The 21,938-nt window shown below is 41.3% G+C and overlaps 1 protein-coding gene across 2 annotated transcripts in view; it reads right to left on the bottom strand.

Moving 5' to 3' along the window:
• ABCC9 (ATP binding cassette subfamily C member 9) overlaps positions 1 to 21,938 on the bottom strand; it is a 111,108-nt gene that overhangs the window by 69,221 nt on the left and 19,949 nt on the right. For both annotated transcript variants that reach the window (XM_065399835.1, XM_065399843.1), the window contains exons 6-12: positions 18,916 to 19,101; positions 13,283 to 13,447; positions 12,268 to 12,423; positions 8,883 to 9,017; positions 6,601 to 6,763; positions 5,822 to 5,862; positions 5,020 to 5,162 (exon numbers count right to left, since the gene is read on the bottom strand). In XM_065399835.1, the coding sequence (XP_065255907.1) occupies positions 5,020 to 5,162; positions 5,822 to 5,862; positions 6,601 to 6,763; positions 8,883 to 9,017; positions 12,268 to 12,423; positions 13,283 to 13,447; positions 18,916 to 19,101 (989 nt within the window). The remainder of the gene's footprint in view (positions 1 to 5,019; positions 5,163 to 5,821; positions 5,863 to 6,600; positions 6,764 to 8,882; positions 9,018 to 12,267; positions 12,424 to 13,282; positions 13,448 to 18,915; positions 19,102 to 21,938) is intronic.

Raw genomic sequence — 21,938 nt, 5'->3', positions numbered from 1 at the left:
AGGAGAAGAGCTGACACCACGTGACTAACCAGCTCTCTGCAATCCACCAGCAAGAGCTCTGTGGCTTGCAGAACGCATGCTATTCTTGCTATGTTATTCTTTAAAAAAAATAATCTGCATAGTTACTCATTAGCCTTTTGGGGCTGCCTCAGTCTTCACTTCACCCCAGGGGCATGGAGCAAAGGGGAAAGCCCAACCAACTGGTGAGAGAAGCGTGGCTATGAAAAGCCCTTTACAGTATATCCAAATCCAGAGTTTATCACCACGCAGTGTGACAGGAGCCTCTTCAACAGGCAGTGGGAAGAAGCTGAGCCAACTCCATAAGGAATGGACACACTAATCAATGTAACTCTTATTATGCGAATGCACTAAAGGAACATGCAATGACATTGACCTACTGCCTTAGAAGGCATGGGCCAAACATTTATTTCAGCCACAGTCAAAAACTCTTCTGTCACCAAAGCTATGCTAATTCTTAAAGTGAAATAACTGGTCTGGCCAAAGTATAAGCACTTATTCATATTAGGGACAAGCGCTTAATCCTATCAATTTATATGATTGATGATGGGGGAGTGGCCAAGCACACATTCCTCGTGCCTCTGCACTTGGGAGTTTCTAGGTTCATGGGAGAAAGATGATAGGAAATAAATTTTCCAATGGGTGAGGTTTGTTTTGGCAAATAGGGTCTTTCAATAACGTCCTTTGGGGTGGCTAAGGATAGTAAATGAAACACACACACCATGGGGATATTAGGACAGCACTAAACATAGCACAGAGGGAGGAGGAGTGATGGGGAGGCTAGAGTGATTTATAAAGGGGCATGAGATTTTCCATGAGTCCGAAATCATTTTAAACCCAGGAAAAACCTCAAATGTGTCCCTGCTCCCTCTTCAACAAAAACAAAACACTGATTATTTAATTTGTTAGTGAACCGAGTGCTGGTGAATGGTGAGGGAGGGCTCAGAAGACTAATGTCCTGGGGTTTGTTGTTTGTTATTATTGTTATACACCAAACAGAGGCAGCAGCAACAATACAATACTTTGCCAGAGTGCCTCAACCTAGACTTGGAGGGACTATGTATGAGGGTGGGAAGTTTAGCTCAGTTTTCAGATCCTGTCAGTGCATGGCATCTCTGCCAGCAAGGGTGTCAATTTGTGCCAGCTGTGGTGGTAGTTTTATGATATATACACCTGCATAACTACAATTCCTTTCACACAGGCCACTGCAGAATCAACATAGGACAATACATTTCAGTCTCTTAACCAGCAAACTAGAGAGGAATTGCTCAGTCACCCACCCCTAGGGGAGCTGTTTTGTCAGGCTATATATTTTGGGAAATGTCATACTTAAATCATGGCAAAGTTTGATAAAATCACAGATTTTGTGACTTCTATGATTTTCCACTAGTGCTTCTCCCTGTAGCACATATGGCAATTTCCTGTTATATCCTGGACAAACCCCATTGAATTAAGTTAAACGTATCCCCACAGTATGCCAACATTTGTATTGAATTAAGTTAAACTATTTTAGGAGTTCTTTGTATTAAAAATGCAAATGTTTATGTATTGTTGTGGGATTGTATGTAATGTCTCTAGGGGGAAGACATGGCTAATATAATGAGAAGTGTTATGAGCTTCAAAGGACTATTTGAAACAATGGGCTGGACAAGAATGAACTTTTAAAGTTAAGTGGGTTTCCCAGGAAATCTCTAGGAATTGTTTGCAAATGTACCCCTTGGTTATGCAAGAACTCAGCCTTTTGAATCTTCACCCTGAGGAGGGGACCTTTGTCTGCTGATCACCAGTTAAATGAGGACAAGATCAGAGGGCCAAAGTGTATAAAGGAGTAGCCCACAGATTCATGGGAGTGCTTGTTCTGAGCCAATGCCATCAGGAACTTGTAACCACAGAGAAACAGTCTGGTGGGATATGAAGGGCTGACTCCTACTGGAGCCCTTGTTGGAACTGGGGTGATCTCTGGTAAGCTTATTCGCATGTTTGTAGGTTCTTTTTAATATATTTTCTCTGTAATGCTTTCATCTCCAGAATAAATGTTCTTGCTTTGAAAAAGCTGTGTTACCTTGTAACTGTGGGCAATTACACTGCTTATAGCTTCTGAGAAGAAAAGCAAGGCAGGCCTGCTTAGGCAGTCTGACTTATTGGGGAATTCACAGTGTAGGCAGGGAACTGTGCAGCCTGGAAATACCCTCGTCAGGAGGGAGTGACACAAATATCTCCGCCCAAGAGAGATGACAGCTGCCTGTAGAGCCGGAAGCCTGAGAGTGGGTGTCCTTGGTGGACCATAGAGGGGGAAATACAGGTGCAGTTGCCCTGAACTGTTACACTCCCTCTCCTTCCACCTTCCCCACTGTTCTTCCATGCTACTCTATAACCCCACCAAGGCTTCTCCAGGCAGTCTGGCAGGCCAGGCCTCCCTCTCCTCCATCTCTTTCCTGTAAGTTGGGAGTGGGAACCCAGAGTGCAGCCTCAGCATCACAATCCCCTCAAAAAGCAACAAAGAGTCCTGTGGCACCTTATAGACTAACAGACGTATTGGAGCATAAGCTTTCGTGGGTGAATACCCACTTCGTCAGATGAATACCCACTGCGTCTGATGAAGTGGGTATTCACCCACGAAAGCTTATGCTCCAATACGTCTGTTAGTCTATAAGGTGCCACCGGACTCTTTGTTGTTTTTTACAGATCCAGACTAACACGGCTACCCCTCTGATACTTGACAATCCCCTCAAAGTCACAACCTTTTCACAGAACTCAGAGCAGACACAAGTGCATCGTTCCCTGATGAGCTATCCAATTCCTTGGTGCCCACTTTGGGTCTGATTCTCCTCTCATACCAGTGTACATCAGGAGTGACTCCACTGCTATCCCTGGTGTAACATTAATGATTAGAATGGCTTTCCAGATGAGCTATTGCCCCCTGTTCATGCCAATGGTCCTTTCCAAAAAGAGACCCAGTGTTATGGACAGGGCCAGCTCTAGGTTTTTTGCCTCTCCAAGCTCCAAGAGTGCAACTGTGGCCGGAATGCCGCCCCTGGAATTGTGCCGCCCCAAGCACGTGCTTGCTTTGCTGGTGCCTAGAGCCGGTCCTGGTTATGGATAGAATTCCATCATAAAGCACAGTCACTATTCCACCCCTTGCATTGGGGAGAAATAGGAGTAGACTGCTCCCCCCGATGTCAAGGGCCAGACCTGTTAGATAGCCATCACTTTGTTTACCCCCCAGCTTCTCCCTCTCTTCCCCTTCTAGTGTTGCTAGCCATCTGTGAGCAATTGTGGCTGACCAGTGCATGATGGGTGAGGCTAGGAAGGAAGATATGAGCTACAATCCAAATCAGGACAGTCTGGCCTGGCGTAAGGACTTCAAGATTTGCCTCAATAATAATTTTCCAGCCATTAACTTTATTGACCATTTCCTTGTTCTCATATGATGCAGTAAAACGGAGTGTCTGGTCTTTTTTCTTTATGCCTTTTCATCATTTTGAATAACCAAGTTAAGTCCCCTTCATCCTGTCTCTTTCTCAGATAAGTGTAAAGAGATCTCTTTAATATAAGAACATAAAAATGGCCATACTGGGTCAGATCAATGGTCCATCTTGCCCAGTATCCTGTCTTCTGTCAGTGGCCTATACTAGAAGCTTCAGAGGGAATGAACAGAACAGGGCAATTATCCTCTGTCATCCAATCCCAGCACCTGGCAGTCAGAGGTTTAGGAACACACAGAGCATGGGGTTGCATCTCTGACCGTCTTGGCTAATAGTCACTGATGGAGCCATCTTTCATGAACTTATCTAATTCTTTTTTGAACCCAGTTACACTTTTGGCCTTCACAACATCCCCTCACAATTAGCTCCATGGGTTGACTGTGTGTTGTGTGAAGAAGTACTTCCTTTTGTTAGTTTTAAACCTGCTGCCTATTTTCATCAGGTGACCCCTGGTTCTTGTGTTATGTGAAAGGGTAAATAATACTTCCTTATTCACATTCTCCACAATGTTCATGATTTTATAGACCTCTATCATATCCCCTTTTAATCATCTCTTTTCCAAGCTTAAAAGTCCCAGTCTTTTTAATCTCTCCTCATACAGAAGCTGTTCCATATCCCTAATCATTTTTGTTGCCCTTCTCTGAACCTTTTCCATTTCTAATACATCTTTTTTGAGATGGGGCAACCAGAACTGCATGCAGTATTCAAGGTGTGGGCATACCATGGCTTTATACAGTGGCATTATATCTTTTCTTATTATTATCTATCCCTTTCCTAATGGTTTCTTACATTCTGTTAGCTTTTTTGATTGCTGCTGCACATTGAGCAGATGTTTTCAGAGAACTATCCACAGTGACTCCAAGATCTCTTTCGTGAGTGGTAACAGATAATTTAGACCCCATCTTTTTTGTATGTATAGTTGGGATTATGTTTTCTAATGTGCATTACTTTGCATTTATCAACACTAAATTTCATCTGCCATTTTGTCACCCAATCACCCAGTTTTGTGAGATTCTTTTGTAACTCTTTGCAGTCTGCTTTGGACTTAACTACCTTGAGTAATATTGTATCATCTGCAAATTTTGCCACCTCACTGTTTACCCCCTTTTCCGGATCATTTATGACTATGTTGAACAGTACTGGTCCCAGTACAGCCCCTTGGGGGACCCTGCTATTTACCTCTCTCCATTTCAAAAACTGACCATTTATTCCTACCCTTTGTTTCCTGTCTTTTAATCAGTTATTGATCCACGAGAGGACCTTCCCTCTTACCCCACGACTGCTTACTTTGCTTAAGAGCTTTTGGTGAGGGATCTTGTCAAAGGCTTTCTGAAAGTCCAAGTACACTACATCCACTGGATAACCCTTGTCCACATGCTTGTTTACCCCCAAAGAATTTAAATAGATTGGTGAGGCATGATTTCCCTTTACTAAAGCCATGTTGACTCTTCCCCAACAAAGCATGTTCATATATATGTCTGATAATTCTGTTCTTTTATTATAGTTTCAACCATACCTTATGACGGCCTTGACTGCAAATCTAACCACGGTGGAGAGCAGGAACAGCGGTGTGACCAGGATGTGAAACAACGACAGTGATGCAAAGGCCTGGTATGGCTGCAGTGTCGCCTCATTTTGATATTCATAGGTCACAAAGGTCTGTCACATCAAAACAAGGGAATATTAGTGAAAAGGATGTCAGGCTACACAGGCTGGCTCAAAACAGGGGGAAAAACACCTATCGAAATATTTTGCCTGAGTAGAGGCTGAGTACAAACTGAATAAGGACCTCAGTGTTTGGTGTATAAACATTTCTTACTGCCCAGCATGAAGGGTAAAGGTATTTCCCCAGAGCATTAGTCATGAAATTCATTTTTGTGCAAAGGGCTAGTGCAAACTTATGTCCCACTTAAGTCCAACCATGACTTATTTTGATGATTTAAATTGACTAGGCCTTGTACTGGGCCCAGAGTAAATTTCACCCATAGACAATGGAACAGCAACACCCCAAAATACAAAGCCCAAAATAAGACTTATTCTCAAAACTAGTCTGTCCCCTTCCAGTTTAGCCACATTTTGATATTCTGTTTGGTTTCTGCGGAAGACTGAAATTAATGTTGCTTTTTGTTTGCTTCCCTTTTCACAAGTCCAAATCTCAGGTGTTGTAAATTGGGAATTGAGTTTGTTAGTGTAATACTGCTAGGCAGCCAGCAGGGACATACTAATTTACATATTGTTTCTGTGAAAAGTAGGTCCTATATAAACAATGACAGTGTTTTTAATTTCTTTTCAGATAAAGGGGAAAAATATTTTCTTACTGCAAGAACAGCTGCTATTGGGATGGCTGCATTCATAAAAACTGTTGAAAGAAATAAAATATGCATTGGACTATTTGAACTGTACAAAAAATGATCTTAGTATTATTTTTCAATACTTTATACCAAACCCAAGCATAGTCAGTTAAATAATATGTTAGTTGAGGACTTCAACCTCAAATGTTGTTTCCTATCCATTAAAACTCCCAAAGGAAAACTCCTTAACAGGAAGAAATTTCCTTCCATGTCTGACTTAGGTCTTAAATACACAAACAAACGAACCAAGAAATGTTATAGTTTCTACATTTTAGTGAATTGAAATAAAATATTTTCATATGAACTGCAGAATTATAATGTATCACAGCCAAAAATTGCTTTGAAAGAACAATTTACTACAAATATTGGGGCCATTTCCCTCAACTCTACCTCATTACAAGGAATGTAATTTATTTTAGTTCCTAACTTATGTCTGTCCCAATCACACCTGCTGATGTTATCTCAGTACTTATTAATGTAAAATCTCATAACTAAGGTTGCAAAAAACCTTTTACAAGTTAAACAATAACAGTAACAAAATCCACCAAACAATGTCAAGCTTCCTGTTGTGTTATTTGTCGTGTCTTTTATTTTCCATCATGTTTCATAACAAAATAGCCACTACCATAAGTACAGGCATCTTGCTTCAACTGAAGTCTCAAAAGGAATTTACTATTGAGAGATAAATCCATATCTAAGAGTTATGTTACAAACAACAATACTGCCCCTAGAACAGAATTACTTACTGGAAAGAGATGTGTACAGCGCAAAGGTTTTGAGACTTATGAGCTCCTTGGTTCTTGTTTCCTCTACGCTAGTGCAAAATATGTGCTCCCAGGCATACAACTTTAACAACTTAATGCCTTTCAAGATCTCATTGGTTTTCTTTAATCTCTCAGTAGAATAATCCTTTACATTAAAAAAGTAAGAAATTACAAATTACAAAATTAATATTTTTAAATTATTTTTATTAAGAATGCTTTTTTCTATCACTTTTGTTCTAAAATTAGCCAAAGTATTGCAACTGGGTTTACTCATGACCTAGTATATGCCTCTAAGTACTATACATACTGAAATAATATACAATTTCATGTTCCTTGACGATTTTAGAGACTTTAAAGTCATGAGAAGAAAATAAAAGTGATTCTGCATTGAAAAAAATCAAAACTAATATATCTTGGGGAAAATAACCTGAAACCTATGTATCTAAATAGAGAATGAAACCTGGGAGTGATAATACTGAAGAAGAAAAAAGATGGACAATTGGTAATGAACAAAAAATTACATTTGAGGTTGCAATGTGGTATTGCCTCAAAAAGACCAGTTTTGGACTGCGTACAGAAGATTCACATAATATGTGCTTATTTTATTGATTTATTTAAGTAATAGCCACTCATCAGCAATATTGTGTTCATCTGTTTTGGGCACATTATTACCAAAATACATTAACAAGTTGGGAGGAATTCAGAGAAGAACAAGAAAGATCAAAGGGGTGGAGGGAATTATGTCTGAAAAAAAGTATAAAAGATAGATCCTCAGCCAGTGTAAATTGGCATACGTCCACTGGGGTCAATCAAACTGAGGATCAGGCCCAGATATGTTTAGCTTGGCTAACTGACAATTAAGATATGAGGGGGAGATGGTAACAGTCTAGGTATTAAGAAAATTTAAAATTAGGATAAATTTCCAGTCGATGAGCTTCATTAGACTGTAGAATCGTTTCCCATTGATGGAGAGTGTGCAATAGGGACTGATCCAATATGAGTACGGAGGTTATTCAGAAATGCAAGAGACTTTTGGGTAGAGTGTTATACAGTAGTTGATGTGATCTATTTCAAAAGGACTTATTTGCATGATTTAATATTTCATTTCTATATTTTATTATTTTTATTAATTGCTGACATTCCATACAGTACATCATTTGAATTAGAAAACAATAGGCTCCATGGCATCTAAAGGATAGATAGAGAAATGATCAAGCTACTCAGATGGGGTGAAATTCATCTCTGTAAAAAGGGTCAGCACAAGGTGCATATACCACTTTAAGGCCCAAGTTCAGTACAGTATTTAAGCATGTGCTTAAATGTTTTGCTGACAAGGGATGAACTGCTGAATCAGGACCTAGCCCCAGATCCTCAAAAGGTATTTAGGCTCCTAACTTCCACTGATTTTCATACAAGTTAAGATCCTAAATACATTTGAGGACCAGGGCCTAAGTCCTTATTTTCAAGGCTTAAAAAGGACCTGAGTAGTTCATAAGCTTTGTGCTGGCCCGCAGCGCAGGAGTGAATTTCTTCCATGCAAATTTAACTCAGCAATAAATGGTCTCATGAGTGCCTATCTTGTTAAGGAACTCCCCATTCTGTAGAACTTCAATCACAATACAGAAGTATTCTGCTAAAAGTTAGATATTTCTTTCTCCTTCCTTTCCCCAACGTGCTCACTGAACATGCCTTTGATGTCATTGTTATAGGTGAATATTGGAGGAGAGGGTATTCAAATGATCAGAACTCTAGGAATCAGGAATGTCAGCAAGAATGTAACTCTGTGTATTGGTAACACCACCTAAAGAGTGTAATATATATTGTATTTAATGCACCTCTTAAAAAACAGTTGAAAATGTTACCATTGTACAGTTTCCATTGTATTACATTGAAATTGTTTGTTGGCAGTCCAAAAATAAATAAATAAAAATTTAAAAATCAAAATTAATTATGTGGTTCATTTAATTAATAATAAACATTCCCAAAATATAGTTCTTAGTTTTCTATAAGTAATAATACTTTGTTCTTCTATAGCACCTTTCATCTGAGGATCACAAATAACTTTGCAAACAACTTGTGAAGTAGGCAAATATTACTACCCTTATTTTACAGATCTGGAAACTGAGGGACAAAAAAGTTAAATGGCTTACCCAAACGTACACAGCAAAATATTTGAAAAACCAGAAATAGAATCCAGAACTCCTGATTCCTGGTTCTCTGCTTTAACTACTGGACCACAGGCATCACTAAAATAAATTACTTACAAGAGTGCTCTTCTGCGCCTCAGCCAACTTTGTAGCTATGAAATACTGTATTGGAGCGAGCAATACAATAACAGCAGCACCAACCAATGCACTTACTCGAAGTAAGTTATAGAGTAGGATCACGCCCATTATGATCTAAGGAGGAAAAAGGCACATAGGAAAAGGAATACATTTCAGGACCCCTACAAGACAGCAATGCGAAAAAAATCCTCTCAGACTATATAGTCTAATAATACATAGAATTTGCATGAATTTAAATAAAACCTCACTTATAATTTACTTCAGAAGTTAAGTTTTGAAATTCTAGGGAAAGTTTCTACAAACCTTTATTATCATTATTTATTTGTATTGTGGTAGCACCTACCTACCCAAGTCATGGACAAGGACTCCAATGTGATAGGCGCTGTACAAACACAGAATGAAAAGATAGTGTCTGCCCCAAAGAGTCAAGCATGCAGTGACATATTAGCTGTTAAGCCAGTAGTGCTCTGGAGTTGGTGGGCTTGATTCTTATTTGTACAAAAGCCCCTTTACACCACTTAAAGGGGCCTTAAAGTGGATATAAATTACATTTACATTCAACTTAAGGTACCTTTCCACTGCCAGAGTGAGTCCTATTGTAAAAGAGAATCAGGGCCAGGGGAGGTACTGATATGAATAAGGGCCACTCATGTCAGAAAGGGCATGCGGGATTGATTCCCTACTTTTATTTGTTTCACCTTTTCAGTAAACTAATGAATTCAATTAAACATGTCTTTCCATTGCATAGTCAAACCACTAACATCCAGTCAGGTTTAAGATTTTGCAGAGTATTATTTACATACATAAAAATCCTTTCCTTAGCAGGCAGATAGACGAGGTGCCTAGTGGCAATTCGGGCCTGAGGCAAATCCTGCTGTCCTTACTCAGGGCCCAGTCCATCCTTTCGGGTGCCTTCGAGGGTGTTCAGCACCTTTCTGGATACACTCAGCAACTTGTAGGACCAACCCCCATGATTTATTCAAGACCAGGAGGATATGGTTTGATGACGTTATATTTAGGATTAGATTGTAACATCAGCCTCAGCCATAAACTGCCTCACCCCAGGAGTAGCATTGGAAGTCATTGTTCCTCAGAAACATCCCTCAGAGATCCAATTCCTCTGCTTCAGGATGAGACGGCACCCATATTTCTCTGCCTGACTGCGTTAGGGGGAGTCACACTCTAGCCCATAGTTAGCAAATGTTAATTCCTTGTCTTTTTTCAGAGAAAGAAAGAAGCTAATTGAACTGCTGATTTAGAAGTATCTGTTACCCCAACATGTGAATTGTTGATACCAGCAGCTGCCCAATGCTTTGACAGTGAAAAGAACTTTAAAAATATAACATATACACTTTATCATTTTTACTTTTGTTTTTTTAAGTGCTAGTGTCAGCTACTGGCTTGACAACAGTTTACAGATTTTAAGGCCAGAAGGGACCATTATGATAATTTAATTTGACTTCCTGCATAATACAGGCCATAGGAGATCACCCAGTAAACTCTGCATCAAACCCATAACTTCTGTATGAGCAACAGCAGATCTTTGAGAAAGACATCCATATCCCAAGGGCATTAATTCAAAGCCTACTGAAGTCAATTAAAATACTGCCAATTAACTTCAGTGAGTTGTCAGTTAGGTCCTGTTGCTCCCTGAGCTGGAGGAACAGCAAAGGAAGTGGCAATAGAAACTTCCTCAGACTGTCCTTTCACTTTCCTGGTGGGATCACCTCCATGGATTAAGACGATATTTCAGTTTCTATATCTATTCAGTCCTTGTCATTTTCCTGAGACTGATAAAAAGGTGACCATTATGCTACATACAATTTAAGCTACATACAATTAGCCTGAGAGCAACCAGCAGTTTAATTAACAAAGACCAACTGAAAAAACCTTCATATGGTAACCCCTTTTGGACAATTCTAAGCCAGCCTGGATTTGAAGCAGTGATTTATAGGTGAAAATGTCTATATAGTTACTAATCCCTTATGCCAGGGATCGGCAACCTTGGCACGCGGCCCGCCAGGGTAAACACTCTGGCGGGCCAGGCCGGTTTGTTTACCTGCCGTGTCCGCAGGTTCGGCCGATTGCGGCTCCCACTGGCCGCGGTTCACCGCTCCAGGCCAATGGAGGCTGCGAGAAGCGGCGCGGGCCGAGGGATGTGCTGGCCGCCGCTTCCCGCCGCCCCCATTGGCCTGGGACAGCGAACCGCGGCCAGTGGGAGCCACGGTCGGCCGAACCTGTGGACGCAGCAGGTAAACAAACTGGCCTGGCCCACCAGGGTGCTTACCCTGGCGGGCCACGGGCCTAAGGTTGCCGATCCCTGCCTTATGCCATCCAGGTCCTTTATTGTCTGTTTTTTCACCATACATTCTCTTTGATGACCCTGCTAAAAATAAACAAATGACAAAAGTGGATGTTCCCTTTATTATTATGGATGACTTATATAGTGCCATGAATTTACATAGCGTAGATCTAATTTACCAAAGCTTTCATTCCTGTTATTTTTCCTTGACAGCTGTTAACAATACCTATAAATTATGACCTACCCATCCCCACTTAGAAGCCCAAGAGTAAATTTTTCAAAAATATCTTAGGAGCCTAAGTCTTATTGAAAGTCAATGGGACTTAGGCTCCTAAATTGCTTCCTCACATTTGAAAATTTGGCTACCCCAACTCTAATATTGTCTTTCCTTCCTTCTTATTCATCTGTTCTTCTGCTGTACACAACCCAGATTGGATTAGAACCAGATGTTAAGAACTAGAAGTTTATGATAACTAGTGCACCTGTTTAGTTCTCAACACTCAAATCAGTGTTCCTTTCTGTGGATCACTAACCACACTTTCTGACATTATAACACTCAACATACCATACCTTCTTTGCAATACAGGATCACAGAATTAAGGGCCAAGTTCTGACACTCTTCACTCTTGCCCCATAAAACAGCTGCAAATGAATTCTCAAAACCAGTAATATTTTGGTCCACGATAGCTGCCTGCACAGATTACTTGTGGCAGTTGTGGAACAAATATGAGCAGAGGAAGGCATATAGGGCTGTGGGAAAGACAGGTAATCCATTCTAAAATTCACAGACAATTCCCCTGGCTTGTAAATATTACCCAGAAAAATCTCTTCCCACTGGCCTGCAGCGATACTACTTCACAGCCTTTGGAGGAGACAGTGAACAGCAGTTCTACCCTTTAGTTCTCCTCCTGGTCACAGCTCTTCATTTGTAACTATAGTCCAATGGTATAATTTCCACTTTTTTGTTTTAAATAATCTCAAAGATGTACATTGTGTTAAAAATATCTTCTGTTTTCCAGGGGGTTTTCTTCTAAAAATTAGGCCCTTACTTTGATGCTCTACCTGAACGGGCATAGCCCAGAGATTGGGACACAGAAACAAGAACCACATCAGCTGATTTGTTTCTATGGCAACCAAGTTATTGATCTGTCCCAAGGTCATCTCTCCCATGGACAAGTTGGACGTGGAAAGCCTCAGGATCTTATTGTATATCATTGCCTGGACAGAGGAATAAAGTACAGTATATAAAGTTACAATAGCAACCAGACATTGCAAATGTCAGTATCAGAGATTGTCCATTCCCCCAGTTCCCAAACAGAGAGAGAGATTTTTGAAAATAGAGGTTAAATAGTAGAATTATTGCCTCAATTTTTTTGTTACTCCTGCAGCCATTACAAGCAGTCCCACTGGGCCAAACATCTCCATGGTGTGACTACACAGACCTCATTCAGCAGCAATGAATTTGGCCCGATGGGACTGTTCTTTCAAGTAAGGGCTGCAGGAGTGGTGCTCGTATGAGATCAATAACATAACAAAAATGACAACAGAATGTAGAGAATAGGGATATGGGACAAGAAGGAATACAGCTTATTTTTGATGAAAAAATATAAATAAAGCTTAACATAAGTTCAGACAAATCTAAAATTAAGAGCAATTACAGTAACTGGCAGGTAGAAACCCTGTAATTATAAAATGAGTTTCTAGCAAGTTTTCTATTAAGTTTTCAAGCAGTAAACAGTAAATAAAGGCAAGCTAGGCTGAAAGTGACCTGGTGGAGAGCATTTTGTATAGCCAAACAGGAGACCTGAGTTCAGGAGAGATTTTGGGACTACACTCCCAGAGCAAAATATAGGGTTTGGAGTAAAACAAAGGTTTTCAGTCTACAGCAGAGGCAGTTTAAAACTAGCAGGGCTCAGATCTGCAAAAGCTTTAAGCTCCAGAAGATATTGTGGTACCAATCCTCAGCTGTGGTTAAACACCACACAAATAAAGGACAAGATAAGCGAAAGAATAAAATGTGGGGCCATCACTAGGGCATTTTACAGCATGCCGATCTCGGAAACAACGTCTTACTCACCAGTAAGGCACCTCGCAGGTTGATGCCGGTTTCTATAGTAACGTAATAGGAAGCCTGCAGAAATGTCCTCTGGAGGATAAGGGCCAGGAAGAGAAGAACTGCTAGGACATAAGCATTTTTGAGAAAATCCTGTGAGGAGAGGTATGAAGTTGATGTCTCGTTAGACTAAAAAGAAAGAGAGAAAATAAAAGTTTTTTAGACAACTATATGTTGGAAAGATGCTCTGTTATTTGGACATTGGAAATCAGAAGATTGTTTTCACAATGGCACAATAGGATTAATAATACTGTAGCAAAGCCATGACTACCTATAAAACCACAGTTCTGACTACGTTGCATACTAGGACCACTTAGAACTTCTTTGCAACCATAGGGATAGAACCCAGATGCTCCTGTTCCAAAAGTACCCAGGCATTTAACATGTGTGCTGAAGGAGGATTGCTCTTAGCAGAATAGAGACTATGAAAGGCAGTTCTGATTCCAAACTGAGGGCAGCAGTTCAATTACACATTCAGGCAGTTCATTACAATGCCTAGCACCACTGATGGATAAAGCCAGAATACTGAGGTCCAAGATCCTGGCACTCAGGGTCACACCTGCCTTAATGCTGAGTGAATTGGTTGTTGATCTGCTCCTTGGGCCAGAGAACAGGTATAGGGAGATGAACACCAAATCAGCATGCTCAACACAAAGGCAGTGTTGTCACCTCTTGAAATTTTATCATGAGTCTCATGACATTTGGTGCTTTTCTTAAGTTCTTCAAATTCTCCAGGTCTTCAAAATTTTGTGCAAAAATGTGCCTGTATTTTTCACTGAAAAATCAAAACATTTGAAATGTTTTCAACTAGCTCTAGTGGCTTCCTTTTTCTCCCCTTCCTCCAGAGCAGAGATAATTTGCACCAGCCTGGCATGGATCATGTCCGCCTCTGCACCTCCCTAGCTGCATTGGCTGGTGCACTGGGGAAAGGAAGAGCCAAAGCTCCCCCAGCCTGCTTGCCTCCAACCCTCTTCTGTGGGAGGGGAAGTAGCATCCCTACAAGGGCTGCTTCCCTCCTCCTCTACACTGTGATCCACGATGTGGGTAGGCCATGCAAGGGAGTAAGGGGGGTGCCTTACACCACCTTTTGCCTTCCATGAGCAAGTATGTACCACAGAACACACTATGGTCCTACTAAAGGGATTTATTCGGGGGGGGGGGGGTGGAACTGAGTCTGGCAGCTGGAGTTACAGTGAAAGAATCTGTACGGCTGGAGCTGAAAAGGAAGGGCGGGGACAAATAGTTTCTTATTCCTCTGTGGAACTTGTTCTAAGTGTTCCATACCATGGGGCCCAACACTCTGACCACTGGATGAATGTACCAGGCACAGGTGACATATTTAGATTCGGCAGATTGCAAGCTTTCCTTTTATAAACACCTCAATGGATCACAGAGCCATGCAGTGGCACAAAAAAAGATGGTTGAATGATAATTTTCACCAGATTTTCTTCAAACCATTAGCAACACAACTTCCATTTAAAAACAAGCACGAAGGTCTCTGACGTCTGCTGGATGTGAAACACAGGCCTTTGTCTTCTGGCAGCAATGGGCAAGTCAGGACTGACAACATTTAGCAGAGAATCAATAACTGCACAACACGTACCGACAGGGTTTTATTTTTCTTCTAAGCCCTTGGTTTCATTAAGTGAATAACATTGTTCATAGGGGTTGAGTTGACAGTCCTGGAGACCCAGGCCTTTTAATTATCCATATCCCAGATACAGCACAGGCAAACAGCAGTGCAAACTTTCTTGTACTATCCCACCAATGCACATCCTAGGAGGTAACAGAGTAGTTTATTCACCAGGCCCATTTTGCCCTTGACATCTCTGCTGCGTGTGGATCGTATTTTCTTGGCTGAAGACACCTACGCACTAGAAATAGGAACTCATTTCACATAGACCACATAGCAGCCGACAGAAGATAACTTTTATTATCTTGGGATGGTTATTGATATTTTATGTGTATTTTATGTAATTAATTTCCTTCCAGGAATATAAAATAAGCAAATAAAATCTAAACCTACAATCTGACTGTTAGAGTTGGAGGAACCATTCTGAATAATAAAAGAATAGGTCTGCTGAGCCTTCATCACGCATGGGACGTGAATGCCTCATGAGGATGAAAAGACTTTTCTTTCACTCATTTTGTTTGCATTTTCCCATTTTCATGCTTTTCTGTGCTGCTCGGTTTCAAACAGGAAGGGAAGTGAATGTACCAAAATACTGCGAGGAAAGCTGTTCTTGTGGTATTTCTGATCCACTGGAAGCAGGATGTCCTGGAACTGTTACAAAAAGCCTGTTCTCATGAAATTTCCATTCTGATTTCCAGATGAAAGAGGTTTGGAAAAGTATGAATCCAGACCATATCTCCAGACCCTTTAAGGTTCTCTCGTCACTCATGATTATTGTGCTCTGCTATTAGATGGCAGGCAAGAAGTACTCTGCTCTGCCCATGCTGGCTTATTTCAGTCCCCCATCCACACCCCATCGCATACCCATTCCCTTGACATATGCAGTTTCTCACCAAAAGGGAGGAGGATTTTGTGGTTACAGCACTGACTGACACCCGAGAGATGGGGGTTCAATACCCAACTCTACCACAGGCTTCCTGTATGACCTTGACCAATCTATTAAGGCCAGATTTTCAAATGTATTTAGACATTGAAAGATGCATATAGATGCCTCATGATATTTTCAGAACTGCCTAAGCACATTTGGCACCTAAGTCCCATTGAAGTCAATGGGAGTTAGGCACCTAACCTACTTATACACTTTTGAGAATTCCACTAGGTGCCTATCTGCATCTTTAGGAACCTAAATACCTTTGAAAAGTTAGCTCTTAATTTCTATCTGTGCCTCAGTTCTCTATATGTACAATGGGGACAATAATACTGTCCTACCTCAAGGGGGGATGTGTAGATAAATGAATTAATGTTTGGGATGTTCTCAGATAAGAGGATGATGGGAGGGATAGGAATAAGAGCTTAATTAAAATTGGTAGAGAATTTAAAAGAGAAACAAAATGGCAAGGGCAACGGGGAGTAAGTTTATCAAAATCCATTAATTAAAAGTAACTGCATTTTGAAAGCAGGCCAAGAGTCACTGCGCCAATCTGACTTCTCTGGCAGAGGTTTCAAGTTCTCCATTTATTCTGAGTTACCCTTAAATTCCCAAGCTTCAAAAGATGTTTGCCCCAGACAGCATTAATTAAAATGACAGAAAACGAATACATTTAAAAGAGCACAGAGAATGAAAATGGGTAAAGACCTGTGGTTTCCCAAGTTTAAGAGCTAAAGGTTATCACTTCCGAAGGGAAACACCCCGTTCTTTGATTGTGCAATAAAACCAGAATTTAAGGTTCTGAGGAAGAAAATGTACTTTGACTTTTGACTCTGTGGCTCTGATCCAATGCATTAAGGTTCAGTGAGGACAAAGAGCTTTATTTAATAGCTCTTCCACTCTTTCAGTGACTAAATGACAGTCTGATGCAAAACACAAAGTACCAGTCAAAAGATATCATCATGGCTGAAAGAAGGCTGAAAGAACTGGGAAGGCTGAAAGAACTGGGTTTGTTTAGTTTGGAAAAGAGAAGACTGAGAGGGGACATGATAGCAGTTTTCAGGTATCTAAAAGGGTGTCATAAGGCGGAGGGAGAAAACTTGTTCACCTTAGCCTCTAAAGATAGAACAAGAAGCAATGGGCTTAAACTGCAGCAAGGGAGGTTTAGGTTGGACATTAGGAAAAAGTTCCTAACTGTAAGGGTGGTTAAACACTGGAATAAATTGCCTAGGGAGGTTGTGGAATCTCCATCTCTGGAGATATTTAAGAGTAGGTTAGATAAATGTCTATCAGGGATGGTCTAGACAGTATTTGGTCCTGCCATGAGGGCAGGGGACTGGACTCGATGACCTCTCGAGATCCCTTCCAGTCCTAGAATCTATGAATCTATGGTTATACAGCCCAGGAGCAAATGTTTGAGACGAAGTGATGACAATCAAGGGGTATGTTTTAAAGGGAAAATATTATTCCATTACACCTCCATTTTACCCATCCAAATTCTAAACACAGACTGTGCAAAGTCTTCCATCCATCTCTTCTACTACCAGTTAATAAGTAATTCTTTTCTTAAAGAAATCTATCCTTACCTTTCACTAATTTTCTGGTAGTTGCTATTTGACAGACACTTGCTATATGATAGCTATATGATAGCAATTGTTCTATAGAATATATTCATACAGCACTCACAGTGACAATTGAAATTAGATGGGAGCTACCAGGCAAATAGACATTTTGCCCTTCTATAGCTTTTCAGCGGGTATAATAAAGTACTTTGCACTGCCATAGTCTTCCATCCAAGGATCTCATAATATACACAACAATTAATGAATTATGCCTCAAGCTAATATGAGATGAATAAGTACGATTATCCCCATTTTACCTGTGGGGGAATTAAGGCACAGAAGTGTTAAGGGATTGGTTTTTAAATCACCCACCACTGTGAGGGCAATCAGCACCTTTGAAAATCAGACCCTAAATGGCTTGCCCAAGGTGACAGAGTGAGTCAGTGGCAAAGCCAGGCTTAGAACCCAAATTCAAAGCCCATTAAACTGTCTGCTGTAACATTCATGCAAAGCAGACACAAAAGAAGCACAAAGTGCCAGACAGAGTGAATTTGTTTTTAAAATGTGATAGAATATTTGTGTGTAATTCTTTGCAATGTTTGTCTGTCTCTAGTAATCATCCTTATCTTACCTGTGCTTTCCTAAAAATATTGTATGAGGGCTTGATGTGGATGGGAGCTTGATAGCTACCGAGCGTGGTAAAGCCCTTATCGTTTATCGAGATTCATGGAACAGCGTGGCACTGGATATGCACCAGCCCTTAACAGGAGTACTGGTTTACCAAGTCAATAGTTACTAAGTACCTCATTTCCACAGTCTGGACAATGGCTCAACACCATTGCACCAGGCTCCATCGACCAATATACCTCCTTTTGAGTGCCACACATTTGTGCAGAAAGGGTATGGACACTGGTGCCAGCTGACCATGCTGAGCTCTGAGTGCCTTTCACTAAACGATTCGATTGCTTCCTGAACACCTGCTCTGCATGTTTGCACACATCACCAGGTGCATCTCCCCTCTACAACATGTAAAGGTTTGTATAATCAAGTCCTTCCACTCCCTTTAACTTTCTGTCTCATGCAGAATTCAAGTCATGTAGTCTAACCCTGTGGGTATAGCAGGAATTTCCTCTCCTAGTCCCACAAGCATTTTATCTAACCTACTCTTACAAGCTTCTAGTAGCTGCCCCCAGCTACTTATCCAGGAGGTTGGACAGAGCCAGACATTAGCAGAGCAGTATAGGGAAGCTTGCATTGCCACTGCCTATACTGTGTTTATACTGTGACAACAGAGCACTTCAACTTCCAAGGCTGATAATCTTCAACAAACATCCGTTTCACTTGAAAGAAATAATGAAAGAAACAAAATGGTAATCATGCACCAATAAGAATGCATAGTCAAAAACACAGAAAGCCTCACATATATCAAAAACTGATACCAAACAAATTATTTTAATCAATGTTGTCAACTTACTTTTCCAGTTGTGTTTGTATCATTTTGGAGGCTCTCGACTATGCCAGAAATGCATAGTGGCCCAGCAAAACCCAACAGGTCAGCCAAGTAACGGAAGGTGCTGCTGAGAAGGATTGGCCGTCCAAAAGCCCTGTACATTGCTAACCATATAGAGGGAATCTTATTCGGCTGGTTTGCCACCTTTTTCTGGAAAACAAAGGAATCAGTGCACCAAGAATTAGTCTCATTGGCAGCTTATGGCAGCTTCCATTTTATTGCTCTCATGCCTTGTTGGATGCCCAAGTGTTTCATGGAGGGGTTATACATTAGATTAGGTAGACAGACAACGACAAGATAGACAGTTTGATAGATTTTCAAATAATCTTCACAACAAACTCACCCCAAAACACATCGATCTTGCTTATTATGTTTTCCCCCCAAAGTCATAACACTATTCTGCTTCTATGAATAGTCAGATGTAACCACAGACTGCTATTGATCATTGTCATTTGTATAATTCATTGAAGATCTGATCCATCAAATCCTTGCTCATGTGAGATCAATGGTACTTGAAAGAGTAGAGATTATTGACATGAGTAAGGGGTTGCAGGATCAGACCCAGAAAAATATGGACAACCATCCTCCAGTATGTAACACACTGAACTGTCCATCTCCTGATGTCTTCAACTCAAGAATGGATGCATTTCTAGAAGATGTTCTTTAGCCAAACACAATTTATGCTTTAGTCACATACAAGTTACTGGGCTCAATACAGGGGCAACTGGATGAAATGTAATGGCCTGTGATACACAGGAGGTCTGATTGGATGGTCTCTTCTGACATCAAACTCTACAAAACTATGAACCATCATTCTAAAGCACCAATCTTCAAATATATGCATGTGGCCAGTTTGAGGCTATATGATAGATTTGAAAATACTTTGATCTATGGAGGAAAGAGTTTGATTCAGTGGATCTGTATCCCGCAGAGCATTTCTGCGTGGTCCGGGCAGTTGCTTCTCACAAACTACAAAAGCTTATTACAACAATTTATAAACCACTAACAACTCCCACACACACCCCTCAAAGTGCTTCCCCACTTCCTTTCCTCCCTATGACTGGAGGGATGTTAACGGGCCACTTCACCTTGAATTGTCCCTTGAAACATATGTTAACTAATTATGCTAAACAATCTGTTCCACCTTGTATGTAGCTGTGACAATCTGAGTAAGTTTCCCAGACTTGAAGAAGAGCTCTGTGTAAGCTCAAAAGCTTGTCTCTCTCACCAACAGAAGTTGATCCAGTAAAAGATATTACTTCACCCGCCTTGTCTCTCTAAAAATGCATCTGTCATTCTTCAAGAAGCACTGGTGCCTGCACGTTGTAACCCTGGCCAGGCCTTTTGTGAGTGTTCCTACAGACACTTTTAGCTAACTAGTAAATAAACAAAAACAAGTATGTCTCAGCACTCTGCACGGCCACTTCATGTGTTTTTCCCCCTAGGTTTTTCTTTGGCACAAATTCAGCAGTGGTATAATATGTGGACAATGTCAAAAAAGAAGAGGTAGCAAACATATGGGAGGGTAGAACCTAACTGGAAAGTGACCTAGGGAGATTAGAGCAGGGAGCCACAGGCAACAAGGAGAAATTCAGTACTGATAGCACAGGGAGGGGGCATAACCAAGTAGTTATGCTTATTACATTAGGGCTAGTTTATTTCTAGCTCCTCTTATTAATAATTATATTTTGATGTAGGGAAGGATAGTAGCTGTAGCAGAGAAGCTGTTTGGCATTCAGCTGCTAGAGGCCAGATTTTTAAAGGTATTTAGGCATTAAAGATACAGAGAGGTACCTTGTGGGATTTTAAAAGTATCTAACTTCCACTGAGGTCAATGGGAATTAGTCACCTAGGGGCTTTGGCAAATCCCTTTTAGGTGCCTCTCTGCATCTTTAAACATCTAAGGGCATGTCTACACTACAAAGTTAAGTCACCTATATTTAAGTCGACATCCAGCCACTGCAGTAATTAAGTCAGGCGGGCGTGTCCACACCACGCTCATTGTGTTGGTGGAGTGTGTCCTCACTAGCAACGCTTGGATCGGTGCACAGAGCAGTACACCACAGGTAGCTATCCCACGGTGCACCTAGGGTTTGGGGATGCCTTGCAATGGGATCAAAACAGTGTCACGGGGGGGATGGGAACATGGCTTCGACCGCCCATGATGCAGTTTTATGCCCCCTCCCTGATATCAATGGCAAACAATCCATGTTTTTTCGTGCCTCTTTTTGAAAGCCTGGCTTAGCCACACCTACGCCATAGCCCTCTAAGCAGGGACCCCACTCAGCTTTGTACTCTTGTTGGGGGCATTACAAACACCTTGGGCCTTATCCTGCAGTATTTCCGGAGCCAAGACAGGAGCCACCATGCAGAACATTGCGATGTCATTCAAGCAGCCCTGCTGCAAGCCATAGAACGAAACAATTCTCAGTTGCTGCTGGCAGTCACGCAGCAGCTGAACACAGTGGAGCGCCCTTTCTGGTCCCAGGAAACAAGCACTGACGGGTGGGATCGCATTGTTATGCAGCTATGGGATGACGAGCAGTGGCTGCAGAACTTTCGAATGTGGAAGGCCATTTTCCAGGAAATTTGTGCAGAGCTTTCCCCAGCTCTGAAGTACAGCAACACTAAAATGAGGCCTGCTCTGACAGTGGAGAAGTGAGTGGCAATCGCTCTGTGGAAGCTTGCAATGCCAGACTACTACCAGTCAGTTGGGAATCAGTTCGGAGTTGGTAAATCCACTGGGGGACCTGTTGTGATCCAAATGTGCAGGGCCATTAATCGACCTCTCCTTAAAAAGGTAGTAACTCTGGGCAGCGTGCAGGACATAGTGGATGGTTTTGCCACGATGGGGTTCCCTAACTGTGGTGGGGCGATAGATGGCACGCATATCCCAATCTTTGCACCAGACCACCTTGCCAAAGAGTACATAAACCGAAAGGGATACTTTCCAATGGTGTTGCAAGTGTTGGTGGATCACAGGGGGT

The sequence above is a fragment of the Emys orbicularis genome, chromosome 1, assembly GCF_028017835.1.
Source record: "Emys orbicularis isolate rEmyOrb1 chromosome 1, rEmyOrb1.hap1, whole genome shotgun sequence".
In the NCBI taxonomy this organism is placed as follows: domain Eukaryota; kingdom Metazoa; phylum Chordata; order Testudines; family Emydidae; genus Emys; species Emys orbicularis.
This window is presented reverse-complemented; position numbering and strand designations above follow the sequence as displayed.